The 18,444-nt window shown below is 38.1% G+C and overlaps 1 protein-coding gene across 4 annotated transcripts in view; it reads right to left on the bottom strand.

Moving 5' to 3' along the window:
• Nucleotides 1-18,409, bottom strand: part of def8 (differentially expressed in FDCP 8 homolog) — a 113,097-nt gene extending 94,688 nt beyond the window's left edge. For 2 of the 4 annotated variants that reach the window (XM_016231336.1, XM_016231339.1), the window contains exons 1-3: nt 18,239-18,409; nt 3,035-3,154; nt 1,190-1,287 (exon numbers count right to left, since the gene is read on the bottom strand). In XM_016231336.1, coding sequence (XP_016086822.1) covers nt 1,190-1,287; nt 3,035-3,140 — 204 coding nt within the window. In that variant the 5' untranslated portion in view covers nt 3,141-3,154; nt 18,239-18,409. Of the gene's footprint in view, nt 1-1,189; nt 1,288-2,061; nt 2,114-3,034; nt 3,155-7,912; nt 7,951-18,238 lie in introns of those variants that run through there. The other 2 variants (XM_016231337.1, XM_016231338.1) reach the window with 2 other exon arrangements.
• Between the last annotated feature and the right edge of the window lie 35 nt (nt 18,410-18,444).

The raw sequence follows: 18,444 nt of genomic DNA, 5'->3' as shown, positions 1-18,444 counted from the left end.
GAGAGACAGGAACTGCTGAGACCCTGAGCTGACCCTGTAAGTAGTTTTATGACTGCAGATGGCTGGGGAGACGAACCTTTAGTTTTCCCGGTGGAATGTAGAGATTCAATGTTTGTTTGTATCTGTTTATAGATTCAAGGGTTTCAATATCTTGAAGGCCGGGATCCTACACTACAAAAGGACTTTTTTATATTCATTACTGTTACTATCAAACACCTTTCTGAAGTTGACCGGCTCTGTATTGTGTAACAGTAAACTGTGTTAGCAGCTATGTTAGCTTAGCATGCTAACTAATGCTAATCCCATTTTAGCTGAGCACCGCCATACCTGTAAACCCTCCCGTTTTTCCCGGGATTCTCCCGTATTTTACCATTCTATCCCGCTATCATCCAGTTTAAATATTTTCCCGTATTTCTCCCATATTTTTTATCTTTCTATAAAAAAATCCCACTGGGCGTATTTTATATGTTTGCTACATTCACCTCCGGTAAAACTCTCGTAATTTGTATGGCCCAAACCGCATCATATGAATAATCACTTCCACAAATTCCAAGGTTGCCCAGTTGCCAGATCTTGTATGAAACGCATCCTTCTCACACAATTGACACATACAAATTTCAACCCATTTATCCTCTCAACTTGGCAACCTACAACAGTGATGAGTACCGGAATGAAAGGGAATGAAAGGATCACTGGTAGAAATGGGACGGGAGGAGAGAACTCAGGTGGTGCTCCGGTGAAAAAAAACAAATATACGTGCAAATTGAGATATAGCTTACACTTCAAAAGGCTATGGTTTAATTGATTAAATATGAGCGCTGCAAGTTGCAAAATCAGGTGCTGCGCTGCTTTGTTTACTGTGGTTACCGGGGAAATGGCTATATTCCTGGCGAAAAGCGAAAGAATGAAGAGAGAATGAATTTGCATTTTTCAATAAGCCCTTCTGCTTTTTGTTTTAGTCCAAAGCCTAAAACGACCCTTATTTTTATGCAGAAAACACGCAGTTTGATATACACGCTGTTTAAATAATTGTTTGATAATAATTGTTTAAATTAATATAATAATAATATAATAATTGATACTTTTACCCCCCCCCCCCGTATTTTGGGACCCAAATGTTGACAGGTATGGCACCGCTTAAGCACTCTTTGTTTTTCAACAGCAGAGCAACTGCATATTAAGTGCTTACCACAGGTCGAGAGAAATGGTCTTCAGCCAAGCCCAGATCCACTGCTCGTTCTGAACTTTGAGTTTTGGATTCTGAGGAAAAGATCTCCGACCTCACCTCTGTGGACACATGATATTGATTCAGATCACACACTGATCTTTCCTTGAGCAAGAACTCTTGTTTCTCAGTGGACATTACATCTCTACTAGCTACTAAGTCTATGTGACATGGTATGCCATCATGTAATCAATAACATAAGGAATGTACAAACAGTGGTTGTGTGTTTGAGTTGTACAACTTAATAAATAACTAACTCTAAAAAGTCTAGTTAATTGTAACATGTTTAATTTATTTTCATGCTAAATACACACATATTTTGTAATGAGGATCAGGCAGCAAAATTCACAAAGAAAAAATATTACACAAGCCAAAAAGTGGCAACAAGAATGTGGTGCGGTCTGTTAAAGAGTGATATATGAGAATGTAGAGAAAAGTGATATTTATTTGATATAGATTTGTAGGTCATTACTTAGTATGCACTAATACCATAGTAACCCAAAGTACTGTACTTTATATGTATAAAAGAGACCTTACTCGATGAAGAATTTTTACCTTTATCAGGAACTGTAGCATAAGTGTGTGAACTGCATGCAGTGTGTAATGTTTTATTCCTCCAAATAAATATTACAGGCTGAAAACTGAAAAACCACTAAAATGTCAACTGGTTCCACAAGATTGAAATCATCCTAATAAAGTGTGGTCGGCTAGAAGCTGGCATCTGCCTCAAAACATTAAGTCAGCAATAAATTAACAAATTAAACACAACAAGCTAGCAAAAAAACTATATATATATATATATATATATATGCATACAAGATTCTGTTTGGACTGACCTGCATAGATGTCACAGCACAGCATGTTGTCAAATACACCTGCTATAGAGAATGTCAAATGTGCCAACTGATGAGGGAGACTGAGTCTTTGTGTCTTTTTGTAAATGTGCATATTTGCTGTTCAGTCCAGGAAGTGATACAACAGTCTCATCTAGTTCCAGTTCACTGTTCTCTCTAACAGTCTCACATCCCTGTACACCTGATTGTCTCAAAGGCATACACATGCATCTTGTCATTCTTTTACATTTTCTGAATAAAATATGAGTGGTGCTGTATTATGCAACATGTTAGGGTATTATGGGTGGTTGTTTGCCACAACTTTGCTATGTAGTATCTAGTTTGCTATATAGTGGGTGATCTTAGTGCTTGCTAGGTGGTTGCATACTGACACTTCACTCGTAAAAGTAAAGGTTCCAAAAGGGTATTTTTGCAGTGATGCCACAGAAGAACAATTTTAGGTTCCAAAAAGAACATTTAAGTGAACAGTTCTTAAAAAAAACATATTTTCTTAGTGTGAAGAACATTTTAAGAACCTTTTGTTTAGCGGAAAGCTTACATGAATGTTAAAGGTTCTTCATGGGACCATCAATGCCAATAAAGAACCTTTATTTTTAAGAGCGTACTGAGTCTCTTGTGATATTCTGGTCTTTCTGTCTCAGGGGCCGTTCACACCCAGGATAATAACTACAACTATACAATCTTTCTAATTCTGTGAGAATTAGAATCCATGCGACAACTATAACAATAAAGACAAAGAAAGGATACCACTGAAATCACTTTCAGAAAAAAAAATTTGGAACTACTTTAGCCATGCATATATTTCCATTTTCAACTTTACATCATTTGATTTACAAATTATCTCATTCATAAGAAATATTTTTCCCTGTAAAAAAAAAAACATCTGTATTGGCCTGTCCTGTACCTTCAGGAGAGGATTAGTACATATTTATATATTTAATAAAAGTTGACACACCATGTTTTGGAGAATCCTTCCGCTCAGTGGTGCTGTCGATCTGTCTCCTGTCAAACGGGTTGACATGACCCTGACGAAAACGAGCAAGTCTTTCATTATATTCCATGACACCGATCACATCTGTAGAAGACAGACACATGATCAATATGTAATATAATACACCCAAAGGGATAGTTCAAACAAAAAAATGAAAATTCCGTCATCATTTCATGTCACCTTTTAATCCGTTTTTAGATTCTAGAACAGAACAAACTTTCAGCTCTTCTGGGAGTGCAATATCTATATGTATACTTAATTTGCTGTAAAGTTGCTTTGCAATGATTTGTATCGTGAAAAGCGCTGTACAAATAAACTTGAATTGAATTGAATGTAGGCTTTAAAAAGAAAAAAAAAACTTTGGTCACACTTTATATTAGGTGGCCTTAACTACTATGTACTTACATCAAAAAATAAGTACAATGTACTTATTGTGTTCATATTGTATTTCAAAACACTTTTGCTTCTATTGAGGTGGGATATGGGTATGGTTAGGGACAGGTTTGGTGGTATGGGTAGGTTTAAGGGTGGGTTAAGGTGTTAGGGATGGGTCAACAGTGTAATTATAAATGTAATTACAGAAATTAATTACTGATGTAACTACTAATAGGTATTTTTTTTAAAATATAAGTACAATGTAAAAACATATACAGTGGGGCAAAAAAGTATTTAGTCAGCCACCAATGCTTTAAGTACAAAAATTATATGTGAATATTCCCTGAGAGTATGGGAGAGGTGATTGCTAACTATTTTAAATAAATAAATAAATGGACGGATGGATGGAATTGTCTTTATTAAACAAAAAAAATAATGGAAAACATGTTTTAGAGGGGAAATCAGAATAAGAAAGAGTTGTATTGCCAAGTGTGCTAGCTCACACAAGGAACTTTTCTAGATATTCATTGAGGGTGTACTCACACTAGGCAACAACCATGCCCGAGCACGTCTGATCCCCGAAGTCTGGTTCATTGACTAGTGTGATCTCTCTGTACAATGCCCAAGCGCGGTTGGCTGAACCACGCCCTGGCCTGCTTGAAGAGGTGGCCTTGGGCACAATTTGATTAGGCTCGGGTGCGGTACACATGTGTGATCGCTAATTGTGCCGGAGCACAGAACAGGCAGCTACTACTTTTGTTTGCGCTACTGTCATCATTACAACAACAAACATCTTCTATTACTCAGACAGTACACTTTTTAATTCATTGGAGTATATACTAGGCAACCATGCCTAGTGTGAGTACGCCCTAAGTGATAAGCGGTTCTCGCAAAAGCAGTTTATTTAGCATAGTGAAGCCTGGTGTCTTCCCCAGCATGCTGCAGCATTATGACATTTTTCTGCTAACCAACCTTGGGGGATTGTCCAGGCTCTGATAAAGTTGGTAGCAACTTACGGTTCATGCAGACTTTCAAACTGACAGCACATGGGTGTGTTTGACTTCGGCTGTGTCTGGATTTAACTATTCAGCAAGATTTGATATTTGTAGTCCATGGAGGATTTTTTTTTTAAAAATAGATCAACTCAAAATTAATGTTTAATGGCGAACATTTTTAAGATTAGCTGATAGACTGGCAATTCATTAAATGATAAACTAAGATTAGAAAACAAAGTTCTCCGCATTAAAAGACCCAAGACTGGCAGATCAACATGCTCATGCACTAGATTTTAGCAGGGTTGTGATAAAGAGTGGCACGGCCAACCTGAAATATGATTGCTGCCACCATTGGATCCCCCAAAATCATTTGGCTAGAGTACTGTCAATCTGACGATGCCTGTATGCCATTGTTGCATGCAAAGGTTGCATGCAAAGTTTGCATTTGGAGCGCTCAATAACACCGTTAGATCAATGGGTTCTGTCAGTGCTTAGGCAAAGTAACACTTTTTTTCTTTCTTTCTTTTTTTGCTATGCAATAAAGCTAAGTTCAAAGGCCAATTTAAAATATTGGTACAGTAAAAAGTGCACAAAATTAATACTTTTGTAAAGGCAGTATTTGTGGCAGTCGAGAACTCATGCTGCAAAATTGGTCCAAAAGGTATGTGTTTTTGCGCCAATGCATTGTTAAAGGATCAGTGTGTTGTGTAATATTCCCATATAAAACTTTAACTGTCAATTTAAAAAAAATTGGTATAGTAAAATTCTCTAATTCACAAGATCAATACAGTACATCCTTTATTAAACCACTTTGTTGAATTTAACGCATCCTTAAGGAAGTGTTGAAATGCTGAATCAATTCATTAATTTCTAATAGCGCTTAATAGGAGCAGCATCATACCAAAGTCCCTTTAAGAGGGATGTCACTCGGTGGCCATCTTTGAAATGACTTTCGGGCATGCAAGTGCAGCTCCCATCTCTTTGAATGGGGAAACATCAAACTCTCCAAAACTGTTTGCCAAGCTTATGATTAAATTTCATATTTGAAATCTGACAACAACTGTCTCATAAGTGTTGTTTCTTTTGCTAAAATAGCGTTAAAAAAAGCATATTTTTCAGGCTAGACCAGGCAGTGCATATGCGCAGTCCTAAGTGCACGTCTCTGAACGCTGACTGTTTTATTGGCAGGGCTTCGTTCAATAGAGCCCCCCCCCCCCCCTCAGAGAAGGCTGAAGACCTCCACGGCAGTGCAGAAGACCACCACAGCAGAGCAAGCATGACTGAAAATCCCCATGGTGGAGCAGATGACCACCACAGCAAAGCAGATGGGAGATAGGGCTACCATGGTGGATCAGTTGGAGCTGGAGACCCCCACATTGGTGCAGGTGGGGCTGAAGACCACCACGGTGGCGCTGCAGACCACCACGGCAGCGCAGGCAGAGCTCCTGACCACCACGACTGAGCAGATCCACGGGTCGGAGAAGGCTCTGGAGCAGACTCGTGAACTGGAGTCGATTCTTGAATGGACTCTGAAGGCTCCCGGACTGGAGCAGGTTCTTGAGTGGACTCTGAAGGCTCCCGGACTAGAGCAGATTCTTGAGTGAACTCCAAGAGCTCCTGGACTGGAGCAGGCTCTGGAATGGGCTCTGGAGGCTCCTGGACGGAGCAGGTTCTTGAGTGGACTCCAAAGAGCTCCTGGACTGGAGCAGGCTCTGGAATGGACTCTGGAGGCTCCTGGACTGGAGCAGGTTCTTGAGTGGACTCCGAGAGCTCCTGGACTGGAGCAGGCTGTGGAGTAGACTCTGAAGGCTCCTGGGAAGCCAGAGCAAACGCCGAAGCGGCTCATGCCCGCAGAACAGCCCTGAGGTGAAAGGCGAAAACAGCCTTCTTGGCGATGGCCGAGACAAGGAGAGCGGGCTGCTCAGTGATGGCCTTCGTAGCGGCAGCAGGGAAATCGGGCAGCTCTGTAACGGCCTCCATGGCTGAGACCAGGAGAGTGGGCTGCTCAGTGACCTCAGAAACCACCGAACATAGGACCACCTGAGTCGGGTCCTCCAGGGTCACCAGACTAGGGACCACCAGACTCGGTTCCTCCAGAACCACCAGACTAGGGACCACCACAGTGATGACAGTTGCTCGCACTGACAATAGAGGTGGGTCCGCCAAACTGAAACTAGTCCAAAAACGCTTTGATCGATCCTTGTGAAGCGGTTCCAGACTGGCAGCCATCTTGTGAAGAGGCTCTGGAAAGGCAGCCATGAAGAGAAGAGACTCTGGAGTGGCGGCCATGTTATGAAGAGGCACCACATGAGAAGGTACCTCTTGCTCCAGAACTGATCGTCTCTCCCTGTGGGCTAGAAAGTCCACAAACGCCCCAAAAGCCAGGTGCTCTGTGCCGAACCTCCTCCAGGTGCTGATGGGCTCATCAAGGTCCTTGAGAGCTGCATCGTTGTAGTCCAATCCCTCAGCAGCACTCCTGAACTCCATGGTGAATTCCCTAAGGTCAGTCCCCTGTTGACGGAGGGAACTTAATGCTGCTATTTGGAGCACACGTTGGTAGAGGGGGCTGCTGGTAGTGGAGGCTGGTAGCTGGAGTGAGCCCATTCTCCGCTGAGTCCTCATGTGGCATTTTCGTGGAGTAACTAAAACAATAATGAGATAACAAGAAGGGTGCGGAAAGACAATAGACAGGAGAGCACATGGCACCAACGAACACACAACAAGCCATGTGCTCAAACAAACACACAGTGACATCTGGCGGCCAACTAGGGCACACCAGTAGAACGGTGACAATTTCAGAGCGCTGTCGCACTAGTCAGAACGGGGACTTTTATTGCACATTGCGCTGACAGCCGGAAGAGACGCTGTTCATTAGTCAGAGTCATGAGACCGGCAGACTGCAGCAGCCACGGCCTAACGATCGGACTCTCTGCATAACGAGTGCTAGAGACGTTCATTATCATTTATCAGCCTCAGCTTGACTGTATTTTGTGCCGTGTGCATCCTATATGAGTGAGTAACGTTCACTTTATACTTTTGTTCAGTTTATAGTTGTTTAGTTAGTTGTGACACAGTTATCAAACGAGCTACGCTGCATGATAATGGTAATGCTCATGTACTACATCTGGATTTCGCCTAGGGCATCAAAATGGCTAGAAACGGCCCTGAACATGCTACTTCAATATCAACTGCATGCAGTCTCTGGAGCCAACAGTTAAAGACAATACATGTTCAGTAAGTGTGACCGAGATGCTTGAATTTATGGGTAAGCAAGATGAAGATTTGAAGAACAAGGTGAGCTTGCTGCAAGACAGGATGAAGTCATGCGATAAAAGAAAATTGCCTGATATGTGACAATTCTGATAAACTGGATGCTTATAAAAGGAGATGGAATTACGAGTGGCTAAAGTTCCGGAATAGCAAGGAGAAGATGTCCGAAACATTCTCATCGATGTGTTTAGTAAAGTCTTACCTGAAATTGGTGACCAGCTCAACTACTTGGCAGACATGGTAGACTGGGCCCACTTTCCAGAGACACTTGCTTATACTATCGCATCATTATGCAGTTTATTTCACTTAGTGTCTGGGGTAGAATCTCATGCAAGAACTTCAAAAAAAAAAAGGAAAGGGAAATTCAGGAAAAGGAAAACCAGAAATCTCAAATACTTGATGCAAAGTATCAAGGACGCCAGAAATAAACTGTGGCCACACACTGAACAAGCAAGAAGACAGGGAAGAAAGCAGGCTCTTCAGTGGCCCGTTTGCATTGATGGTAAAACGTTTCTTCCATCTAAACTAGTTTGAAAAATGCTGTGGTACATTCATTCAACTTTTACTGCATAATTAGACTTAAACTCTCAGACATGCAAAAATATTTACCGGTCTCATTTTATTATTTTTTTTTAATCCATTTATTTGTTGTTTTTTTTATATGTAGTTAACTTGTTTAGTTGAGTGATTGTGCTTTCAAAATAGACGTTAAAATAACATCATCCATTTATTTACATTTCACAAGCTACATATATTGAAAGAAACTGCCAAGAAATATATCAGAAAAAGACTAAAAAGGGGAAGAAAGTGAGGTGGGAAAAAAACAAAACAAAAAAACAACTTCCATAATAAACCCCATATTCAGTAATGTGTGTAATGTTCTGTTGCAGATAGGCAAGACGTAATTGTAATGTTTGAGGTGTTTAGGAGAAGTTTCATTTTCTCACATTAGTTTTGTGTTCGATATTCTCAAAGTATTTATTTGTTGCTTTATGTTATGTCTTCATGCTGGGGGATTGAAAAATAATGTAAAATGGAAGGTTTATTTTTGTTTGATAATTACAGTTGATTTCAGTTCTTTCCAAGGGAGTCATCCTACATCTAAGTATACTAACTTCTGGAGGTCACAATGAATTAACTATGGGTAAAATTATGTTGCAGAAAAAATGCATCTGGATCAAAAAATGTAATACACATTAAGCTGCCTTGTTTATACAAGACATTAATATAGCAAACAATATCTTCAAATTCAAACCTGAAAAGATTTGTGGACAAATATGAGTTGACTGATACCTGGGGAAAAATGTATCCAGGTAAAACTCAATACACCCGTTCTTCGTACGTCACTTATTACATCCAAGATCAAATGACACATCCAAGATGATATCATCGCGCTAATCAGGATCTAGCTAATTCGGTTCTTCGAACGCACCTGTTGTTGATGATTAGTATGGACTATATATAGACACAGGCAGTTTTACTCATTGAAATATTTATGTTGATGGAGCGCAGGAGATGCAGATAACTTGATCTTGACCCTTAAGAAACTTTAATTAATGCTGTCACATAAAAAATCTGTTTCAAAGATAAAATTAAATGAATTGCTAATTATAACATTGAAATAAAAATGTAAAGACAATGTCATTAAGTTGCTGTCTCGCTGCCAGCCAATCGCTGCATTGCTGATCGTGGTTTCAAGTATCGATACATCTGCCCTTTTCGGAGAACACGAGAACGTGCAGTAATCCTAGACAATTTAATCCCGATATTTTAATCTAATACGCAAATTCGTTTGAAGAACCAAATTAGCCAGAGATCAGTTATCAGGATTAGAAGATCTGGAATCTTTCAAATCATCTCATATGTAATAAGCAACGTACGAAGAACGGGCCCCAGAGCAGACAGCAAGTCCAGGATGAGATTTGAAGAACCAACCAATCCAAGATCATGCCAAATCGTCAACAATCAAATCCAGCTAACTGAGTTAGCAACGTAAAAAGAACGGGCCCCTGGTGTAACAAGGACTGTTCGAAACAATCTAGTTGATTATTGATTTATCAACTGACTGACTGATTACAAAGCTTATGACTGATCACAAAGCTATTCATATTTCAGCAAATGTTTTATAAAATCATACCTTCAAATTCTCAAAAGCATCACTATGTAAGTTAAACAGTTCCCTCATTAACTATAAAAAGGTGAAGCAGAAAATGTATAAACTAATCAAAACTAGTTGGAACAAAGCAGAAACACAAAGGGCTTGTAGGCGAAACTAGGAGCTTACGAAATGGGTAAATTCCTAAGGAAGTAATATAGCAAAGCAGAAGGATATAGGATAGCAGAAGTAGTAGTTATTTCGCAACTAAAGAAAAAAAATTGACAAACTGTATATAGATCAAAAGCTAAGGGAGCCTATGTTAGGTCTAGAAAAAAAATGGCTAGAAGAACAACAAAATTCAGCCTACTCTTTCCTTATATTGGAAAAAGCCACTGCCTGATTCAACTGAACATCTTCGAATTAATGATAATGATTTTTTTTTTCACATGATGTTACTTCTGTGCAGCTAGAGACAAAATATTCTGCTTGCTGCCAATTACACACAATATCGAATACATATATAAACTTGCATAAAGTTTTATTGTTGAAGTGAAATACAAAGGAAATCAGAAGCTTCATTGCACAGGGTATGCTCTGTGAGAAACTTTGCTTTACTCGAAAATGCGGGCTTTCAGTCACTGGTATTTTAATGTTTTCCCTTACATTTGTTTGACAACGGCATAATTTATGCCATTTGGAATGCAGTACATGTTGGATACAAAATGATCACGCACTGACAGATGGCTGCTTTCAAGTACTCATGTGTGCTTTGTGTGTCTTTGTTCTGGAGAGCCCTGTTTGTGCCTGTCTGGAAACTTTCAGACACTTAAAGCACTCAGATACGAAAAGTTTTTTTTGTTTGTTTTATTTAGTTATTGTAAGGTGTTTCTTTTGTTACCTTTTATTGCTTTGTATTTGCTTGTATGTTTGAAGCTATATTTAGCAGGTTATTTTTTACATACAATTGTTTTGATTTATTATTAAAGGGGTCATGAATTGAGAAATCAAATCTTTTGACATGTAAGAGGTCATTGTACTTTAAAAATATCCTGTAAGTTTCAGAACTCAGAACTTCTTTGTTAGTCCAAAAACAGCTTTTTATGAAACCAAGCTCAGAAAACGACTCGTTTCAGATTTTCTCACATTATAGTGCAATGAAAATCCACCTCTGCAGTATCAGATCAACACCTACTTCTACATTGTGTCTTTGGCGCCGCCCACTGGAGTGTTAGTGAGATGAGAAGGAGAGAAGATCAATACAGGATCACTGGATTAAAAATAACATTCCAGAGGATCCTAATGCTAGGAATGTGTTTATTTATTTTCAACTATGTGGATGTCTCAGCAGAGCATTATGTGTTTGTTCAGCAAATTTCACTGTGGATTCTTTGCTAAATCAGTCACAGTTTCGGCACAGGCTTTGCAAACATACTTTTACTGTAAGATATGGACTTGCCAGTAATGCCACAACATGTAAGTAACCATGTTCATTCTAATGCCTAATCTGTGATCAGTGATTTCTGATATGTAATGATTCATGTGTTCTTTGTCACAAAATCATTTATTGCTGTTTATGCATCCGTGAATTAAGTCAGTGTTCGCACTGTTATTTACAGTATGATGAAAGCATTCATGAGAGTACAGAACTCGAGTTGCAATGATGAGATCTCTGCATTCATGCGCTCAACAATCTGTCATCGGCTACCATGCTCGTCCCTGCAACCTTTCATGCAATGGGAGTAGATCTAAATATAATGCTATAATCAGCACTTTTCATGATTAGTTCATCTTGACAGCAGTAATAGCAAAAATATAGAAAACGTTTTTGAGAGAGCGCCACATGTAGAACTTATTTCATATGCAAAGATGTTAGCCAATCATAGCAGTGGGCATTTACAGTGGCTATGTTTACATTAGGGCTGCACGATTAATCGAAATTAAATCGCAAAGGCAATAAATCGCGACATAACCTTTATCACTGCTTAGAATAATACTACCTCACAGAAGGATTTATTTCAAACACTCAACTGACATCTTGACAGCAGTAATAGCAAAAATATAGAAAGCGTTTTTGAGAGAGCGCCACATGTAGAACTTATTTCATATGCAAAGATGTTAGCCAATCATAGCAGTGGGCATTTACAGTGGCTATGTTTACATTAGGGCTGCACGATTAATCGAAATTAAATCGCAAAGGCAATAAATCGCGACATAACCTTTATCACTGCTTAGAATAATACTACCTCACAGAAGGATTTATTTCAAACACTCAACTGACGTTATGAAGTGAGTTTGGAGTAAAAACATGTTATTAAATGTGGTATTGTCACGTGCTTTCAAAAAGAGCAGCATTTACTACAAAGAGTTGTAGTTCACTGACAAGCTACGCAAACAGCTTTCATAATCGCAGAACGATTTCTTCGATTTCATTATCACGATCATATTATGAACGCGATTTTGCGTAGCTTGTCAGTGAACTACGGCTCTGTGTAGTAAATGCTGCTCCATCTGAAAGCACATTATGGAGATTTACTACTGATTACAGAACCGGCTTTACTGACAAGATGTGCTTGTCTTTTAAACATGATTTAAATTCGCTTAAAGAATTAATCGTTCTGAGTGCCAAGTGGAGCGAGTTTGGGTGACATGACAGAAAAAGACCTGCCGCCCATTGATGATAAGCAGAACCTAGGCACACAGAGAAGTTCTGAACTGGAAGACCGGAGTGAGCGAGAAGGAATATGGGAGAGAGTAGATCGGAAAGATAGGAGGGAGCAAGACCATAGAGTGCCTTATAGGTGAGTAAAATAATTTTGTATTTCACACGGAAAGATACAGGCAACCAGTGTAGATTAAATAGAATAGGAGTGATGTGAGCAGATACAGTCAACCAGTGTAGATTAAATAGAACAGGAGTGATGTGAGCAGACTTTTTTGCGGAAGTTAATAGTCTGGCAGCAGAATTTTGATTGAGAATATGTACTGCAAAAAAGAGATGGAGTGAGCTGGTAAACCAGAAAAAAAGAGCATTACAACAGTCAATGCATGAGGTAATAAACGCATGCACTAATGATTCCGCATCTTTTCTACTGAGGAAAGGACGAAGATGCACAATTAGACGTAGGTGGAAAAAAGCAGCTTTGGAGAGTTTGCTGATGTAGGCATCCAAAGACAGTGAAGGGTCTAGAGTGATACCCAAGTTTCTAACAGTAGCCGATGGAAAAATAGAAGTAGTGTCAAGGTCAAAGCTAGAAACATTAGTTTTATTTTTTATTTGAGATTGGGGGACCAGTTATTAAGATTTCTGTTTTACTCAAGTTTACCCTAAGACGAGTTGTTCCCCTGTCCCAGGGGAATGAAGGGCCCTTGCATAATATTTGAATCCGTAGCCAGGGCAAACCGCACAACAGGATAAAAGGGTGGCATAGGTATCAGTGATTTCGAGGAACAATGTAGGCACATTTGAGCACTAAAGCTAAACACTAAAGCAGTGATTATAAGACTTGTTTGATCAAGATGGGTGATAAACCGGTAGTCATTCTTGTTGATTTTTAAGTTTTACTGCCGTAGTATGTTGAGCTAGGCTGTGTGAATGGTATATCAGTTAGGGTGATACTGATTAGTAATTTAAGCCTGGAGGTAAATTGTGATAGGCTTTTTAACTATCACTGTGTTAAGTAGTTGCTAGTTAAAAATGACTTCTATTGGGGAGTATAATATTGAACTTTCTGATATGTTCTTAGAAAGGTGCACTGAAGAACAACTCTTAGAACTTGCAGAAAAGTATTCTATTATTTTAACTAGTAATGATAAGAAACGCAAGGAGGATATTGTAGCGAATCAGCTCATGGGGAAATATGAATAATTAACCATAACTAGTTATAATTAACTATTCATATATTAGATCCGCTGTAGATATTTAGCTGACCACTCAGGGTCAACTGTCTTGTCAATTCTAAGAACCTTCTGAAAACTCCAGAACGACGTAAACGTGTCCAGATTTGTCACATAAACCTCCTCAAGCCTTATTTCCCTTCGGCATCATCGGTTGCATTGGTTACCACTGTGTTAAATAACTCCGTACGGTTGAGTGAGGATGGGGATTCTCCTCAGCAGAGTTCTTATTTGGATTTCGTCGAGGATGACTGTGTTCATTATCCTTCTTGTGCGGTCATCGAAGGACGATTAAACAACGCTGAAATGTATGCTAAATTGGCTCAGAATTTACCACATCTTTCTCAATCTAAGAAAAATTATGTTCTTCAGTTAGTTAACTCCCTGGGTCGACGGTCACGCTAGCGCGACCAGCTCACTATTTTTAGGATCAGTGCAAAAGACACTAAAAACGCTCTGTTGATTTTGGTCACACAAATAAGTGTTATATATCATTCGAAACTGATAAGTCTACTTTTATTTGTGTACGCTCACAATAACAACAAAACAAGCAGGGTGCGCTCTCTGTCTCCGCGAATATCCATCTGAAACGCATTACTAAAGTGAGCTGAAACTCAGCGAATACTCGGCACATAGACATGTAAGTCATATCTATAGAAAGCTTGAAATGTCTACTTTTAAATGAAGTCTTATCGAAAACAAATATTCCGTGATAAAGTAATCCATATGAAACCAACCAGATGTTCAGTCTTTACCGTCAAAACTCATTATCTCTAATGAGATCCCGTCCACGCGGCTCACGCCCTTCATATGATAATATCCATGTGAGACGCGCGCACATGTAAACGCCCAATGTAAACAAAGCATGAGGATAGTGAAGTTCATCGCGCCTACTGCTGGTTTCTGGAAGAAGACGCACGGTGAGTAATAAGCCAGAATTTACCTCTCTAGAAAAAGAACCAGATGCGACGTGCTGCTTCATCCAGCAGAGGAGATCAATCTGATGAGTAAGTAATGTTTCTTTTTTGCATTAGTTAACGCAGTGGTTCTCAACCTGCGGCCCGTCACGAATTCAAATGCGGCCCACCATGCTGAACACACTTTTTAAAAAATGTCTTTCAGTTTTACAATTCATTTTAATTTTTACATTAATTAAAATATGTACTAAATAAATATAAGCTATAGCCTAATGTTTTTATGTAAAATAATTTTGTTTTTCATATATTATTTTCAGACATGAGCAGTACTCACATAGCCTAATTAACGTTACGCATTTAGAATTGTCAACGAATACATCAATCAATGTAAAGTAAATACGCTCTTCTATCTTAACTTCAAAGGGTGTGTCTTGTCAGTGGTTCCTAAACACACATATAGATGATGGTTTTATTCACAGAACTATAAGACAACACATGATATTAAAATGTAAACAAATACATCAATTAATTTCCTATTATTAAAATTGAGATAGTACTCTTCTATCTCAATTTTTAAGGGTGTGTCTTGATACTTGTTCCTAAAAGAACATTTCAATGTTGATATTATTCACATAACTATAAGACAAAAAACTTATTGAAATGTAAAAATTGAGAAAAAGCTTATTAAGATACACCGCCCCCTAGAGGAACACATTGCAGTTGTTTTGACTGAGTTTGATATTCAGAAATGTGAATAAATAAATTTAAAATACACAGAGTCTGACATTTAAACCTCAAAGGGTGCGTCTTGCTGCTGGTTCATAGAACCACATTTCTATGTATCTTTTAATTTCATAAGAAAATTTGGATACATGCCATTGAATCAAATTCAAACCGATTAAAATATAATTTTTGTAAACACACAGCATTTTATCTCATCTTCAAAGGCTGTGTCTTGTTACTGGTTCATAGAATAACAGTTAAATATTGGTTGAATTTGCAGAACTATAGCACACCACATGCTATTGAAATGTAAGCACATATATCAATTAATAAAAAATACAAATACTCTTTTATTTCAGCTTTATGGGGTGTGTCTTGAAATTGTTTCCTATAATGACATTTAGATGTTGGCTTAATTCACAAAAGTGTAACACAACAAAAGCTATTGAATTGTAAAAACTGAGAAAGAGCTCTGGAAGCTTCCCAAAGAGTGTGTAGTACACCACCCCCTAGAGGCATACACTGCAGTTGCTTCGACTGAGATTGATATTCAGAAATGTGAATAAATAAATAAAAAATACACAAAGTCTGACATGTCAACTTTAAAGGATGTGTCTTTTTACTGGTTGATAGAACAACATTTACATGCTGGTCTCATGCACAGAAATATAACACGACACACAATATTGAAATGGCAACAAAAACATCTATTCATTTCTAATAAATTCTTCTGTCCCAATTCTAAGGGGTGTGTCGTGTTACTGGTTCATGGAACAACATTTACATGGTGGTTTTATTTGCGAAACAGCAACACAGCAAACACTATTGAAATGTAAGGATTGAGCAAAAAGTATTTCACAGCTTGTGCAGTACACCGCCCCCTAGAGGAACATGTTGCATTTGTTAAGACTGAGTTTGACATTCAAGCATTTAATAAATTAATTTAAAATGCAACTTCAAAAGCTGTGTCTTGTTACATGGGCCTAAAAGAGCATTTCCATTCAGGTTTTACTCTCATTTGTCATTCAGGATACATGCTATTGAATTAAATTCAAATCTGCTAATAAATTCATTTAAAATGCATGCAAAATGGATTCTTTCTCAAATCCAAAGGGTGTGTCTTGTTACTGATTCCTAGAAGAACATTTTGATGGTGGTTTTAGTCACAGAACTATAATTGAACACATACTATAGAAAATTAAACCAATTAGGGGGCAGTAATACTGGAGAATCTTTAGAAGGTTCCGCAAGCAATTTTTGAATGTCAATAGTATGACTTCTGCATCTCTTTTGACAATGAAAACTACTGCAAAATGTTCTTTAAGAAATCTGTAACAAGACACAGCCTATAAAGCTAAGGTAGAAGATTGTATTTATTTTAAACTAAATTATGTATTGGCTTAATTTTCTATAGTATGTTCAATTATAGTTCTGTGTCTAAAACCACCATCAAAATGTTTGTCTAATCTGAAACAAGACACACCCTTTGAAGTTGTGTAATAAAACTGAAATTAAAATGAGTTTATTAAAAATTAGATTTTCAAACTCGTCAAAACAACTGCAAAACAACACTCTTTTGCCAAATTGTTGAATTGCAATAGCATGTTTTCTGTTATAGTTCTGTTACTAACACAAACATAAAAATGTTCTTATAAAAACAGTAACGAGACACACCATTAGGTTGATAGAGAAGAGTGTTTTTTTTTTTAATTGGTTTAAATTTCAATAGCGTGTACTTTTTTGGTGTCATACTTCTGTGAAAACAACGAACATTAAAATGTTATCACAAGGACCTGGAATCAGCCTACTGCATAACCACTGGATTATGGAATGATAATGATTTGTAATATTGTTTTTATTATATTATTATATATGTTAATAGTAATAATATAATAATAACCCCTATCACATATCTTGTTTACAATATTTCTTATTTAAATTCAAGTGAGCATTATAAGTGTTTGTCTTTATATCTTTCAAAGACCTTAGTGCACAAATTGCTCTTGTTTTGTTAATTGTAAAAACACATTTGGGTGGGAAAACATTAATCGTTTTATCCTTTCACATGTACTTTGTAGACGGTCCCTAGCTGGCCTAAGCGCTAGTGCGCCGCTGCTAGAGACTTTATGCCTTTCAACATACAGAGGACGATTAAAACAAATAAATTGCAATGTGTGATCTACGTTCTAATGCTTTTCAGATAAGCCATTTTTTAATACAATTATACTCATCCTCTAAGAATTTATTGACGTTTTTCGCGGCTGAATATCTGTCTAATATCCAACGTCGAACCAACTTTATATAGGCTGTTTGCAGGAGATGCATCATCATCATAGTGCTACTAACCAGCAACAACTGTCACGTGAAAACAATACCGATAAAGCCAATAACTGCATGAACTGTTTAGCTTGACATCAGTACATATTAGTCAAATTAATAAACAATGCGCCGCTGCTAGAGACTTTATGCCTTTCAACATACAGAGGACGATTAAAACAAATAAATTGCAATGTGTGATCTACGTTCTAATGCTTTTCAGATAAGCCATTTTTTAATACAATTATACTCATCCTCTAAGAATTTATTGACGTTTTTCGCGGCTGAATATCTGTCTAATATCCAACGTCAAACGTCGAACCAACTTTATATAGGCTGTTAGCAGGAGATGCATCATCATCATAGTGCTACTAACCAGCAACAACTGTCACGTGAAAACAATACCGATAAAGCCAATAACTGCATGAACTGTTTAGCTTGACATCAGTACATATTAGTCAAATTAATAAACAATTAAGGTTCGTATAATACACAGTCAGCTTGTGGTGACAGCAGACAAACTGAAATTTAGGCAGCCTGCTAACCACTTAGCATCATATATAAATATTGTTTATCTTACGCTTTATGCAGCTTCAGGAGCGCTTCTTCTTCATCATCACCATTATCACCATCATCCCAAAAGACAGGCTGATAAATAATCGATGGCAGCCGTCATTATTTGCTTGGATATACACACGTTATGTAGTAGCTGCTATGTGTTGTTCTGATGAGTGTTCATTGTGTGTGTGTGGGGGGGGGGGGGGTCTTTGTAGCAACACCTGGACC

The sequence above is a fragment of the Sinocyclocheilus grahami genome, unplaced genomic scaffold, assembly GCF_001515645.1.
Source record: "Sinocyclocheilus grahami isolate Dianchi unplaced genomic scaffold, SAMN03320097.WGS_v1.1 scaffold388.1, whole genome shotgun sequence".
NCBI lineage: Eukaryota > Metazoa > Chordata > Actinopteri > Cypriniformes > Cyprinidae > Sinocyclocheilus > Sinocyclocheilus grahami.
The sequence above is the reverse complement of the archived record's forward strand: the minus strand, read 5'-3'. Positions and strand labels throughout refer to the sequence as shown.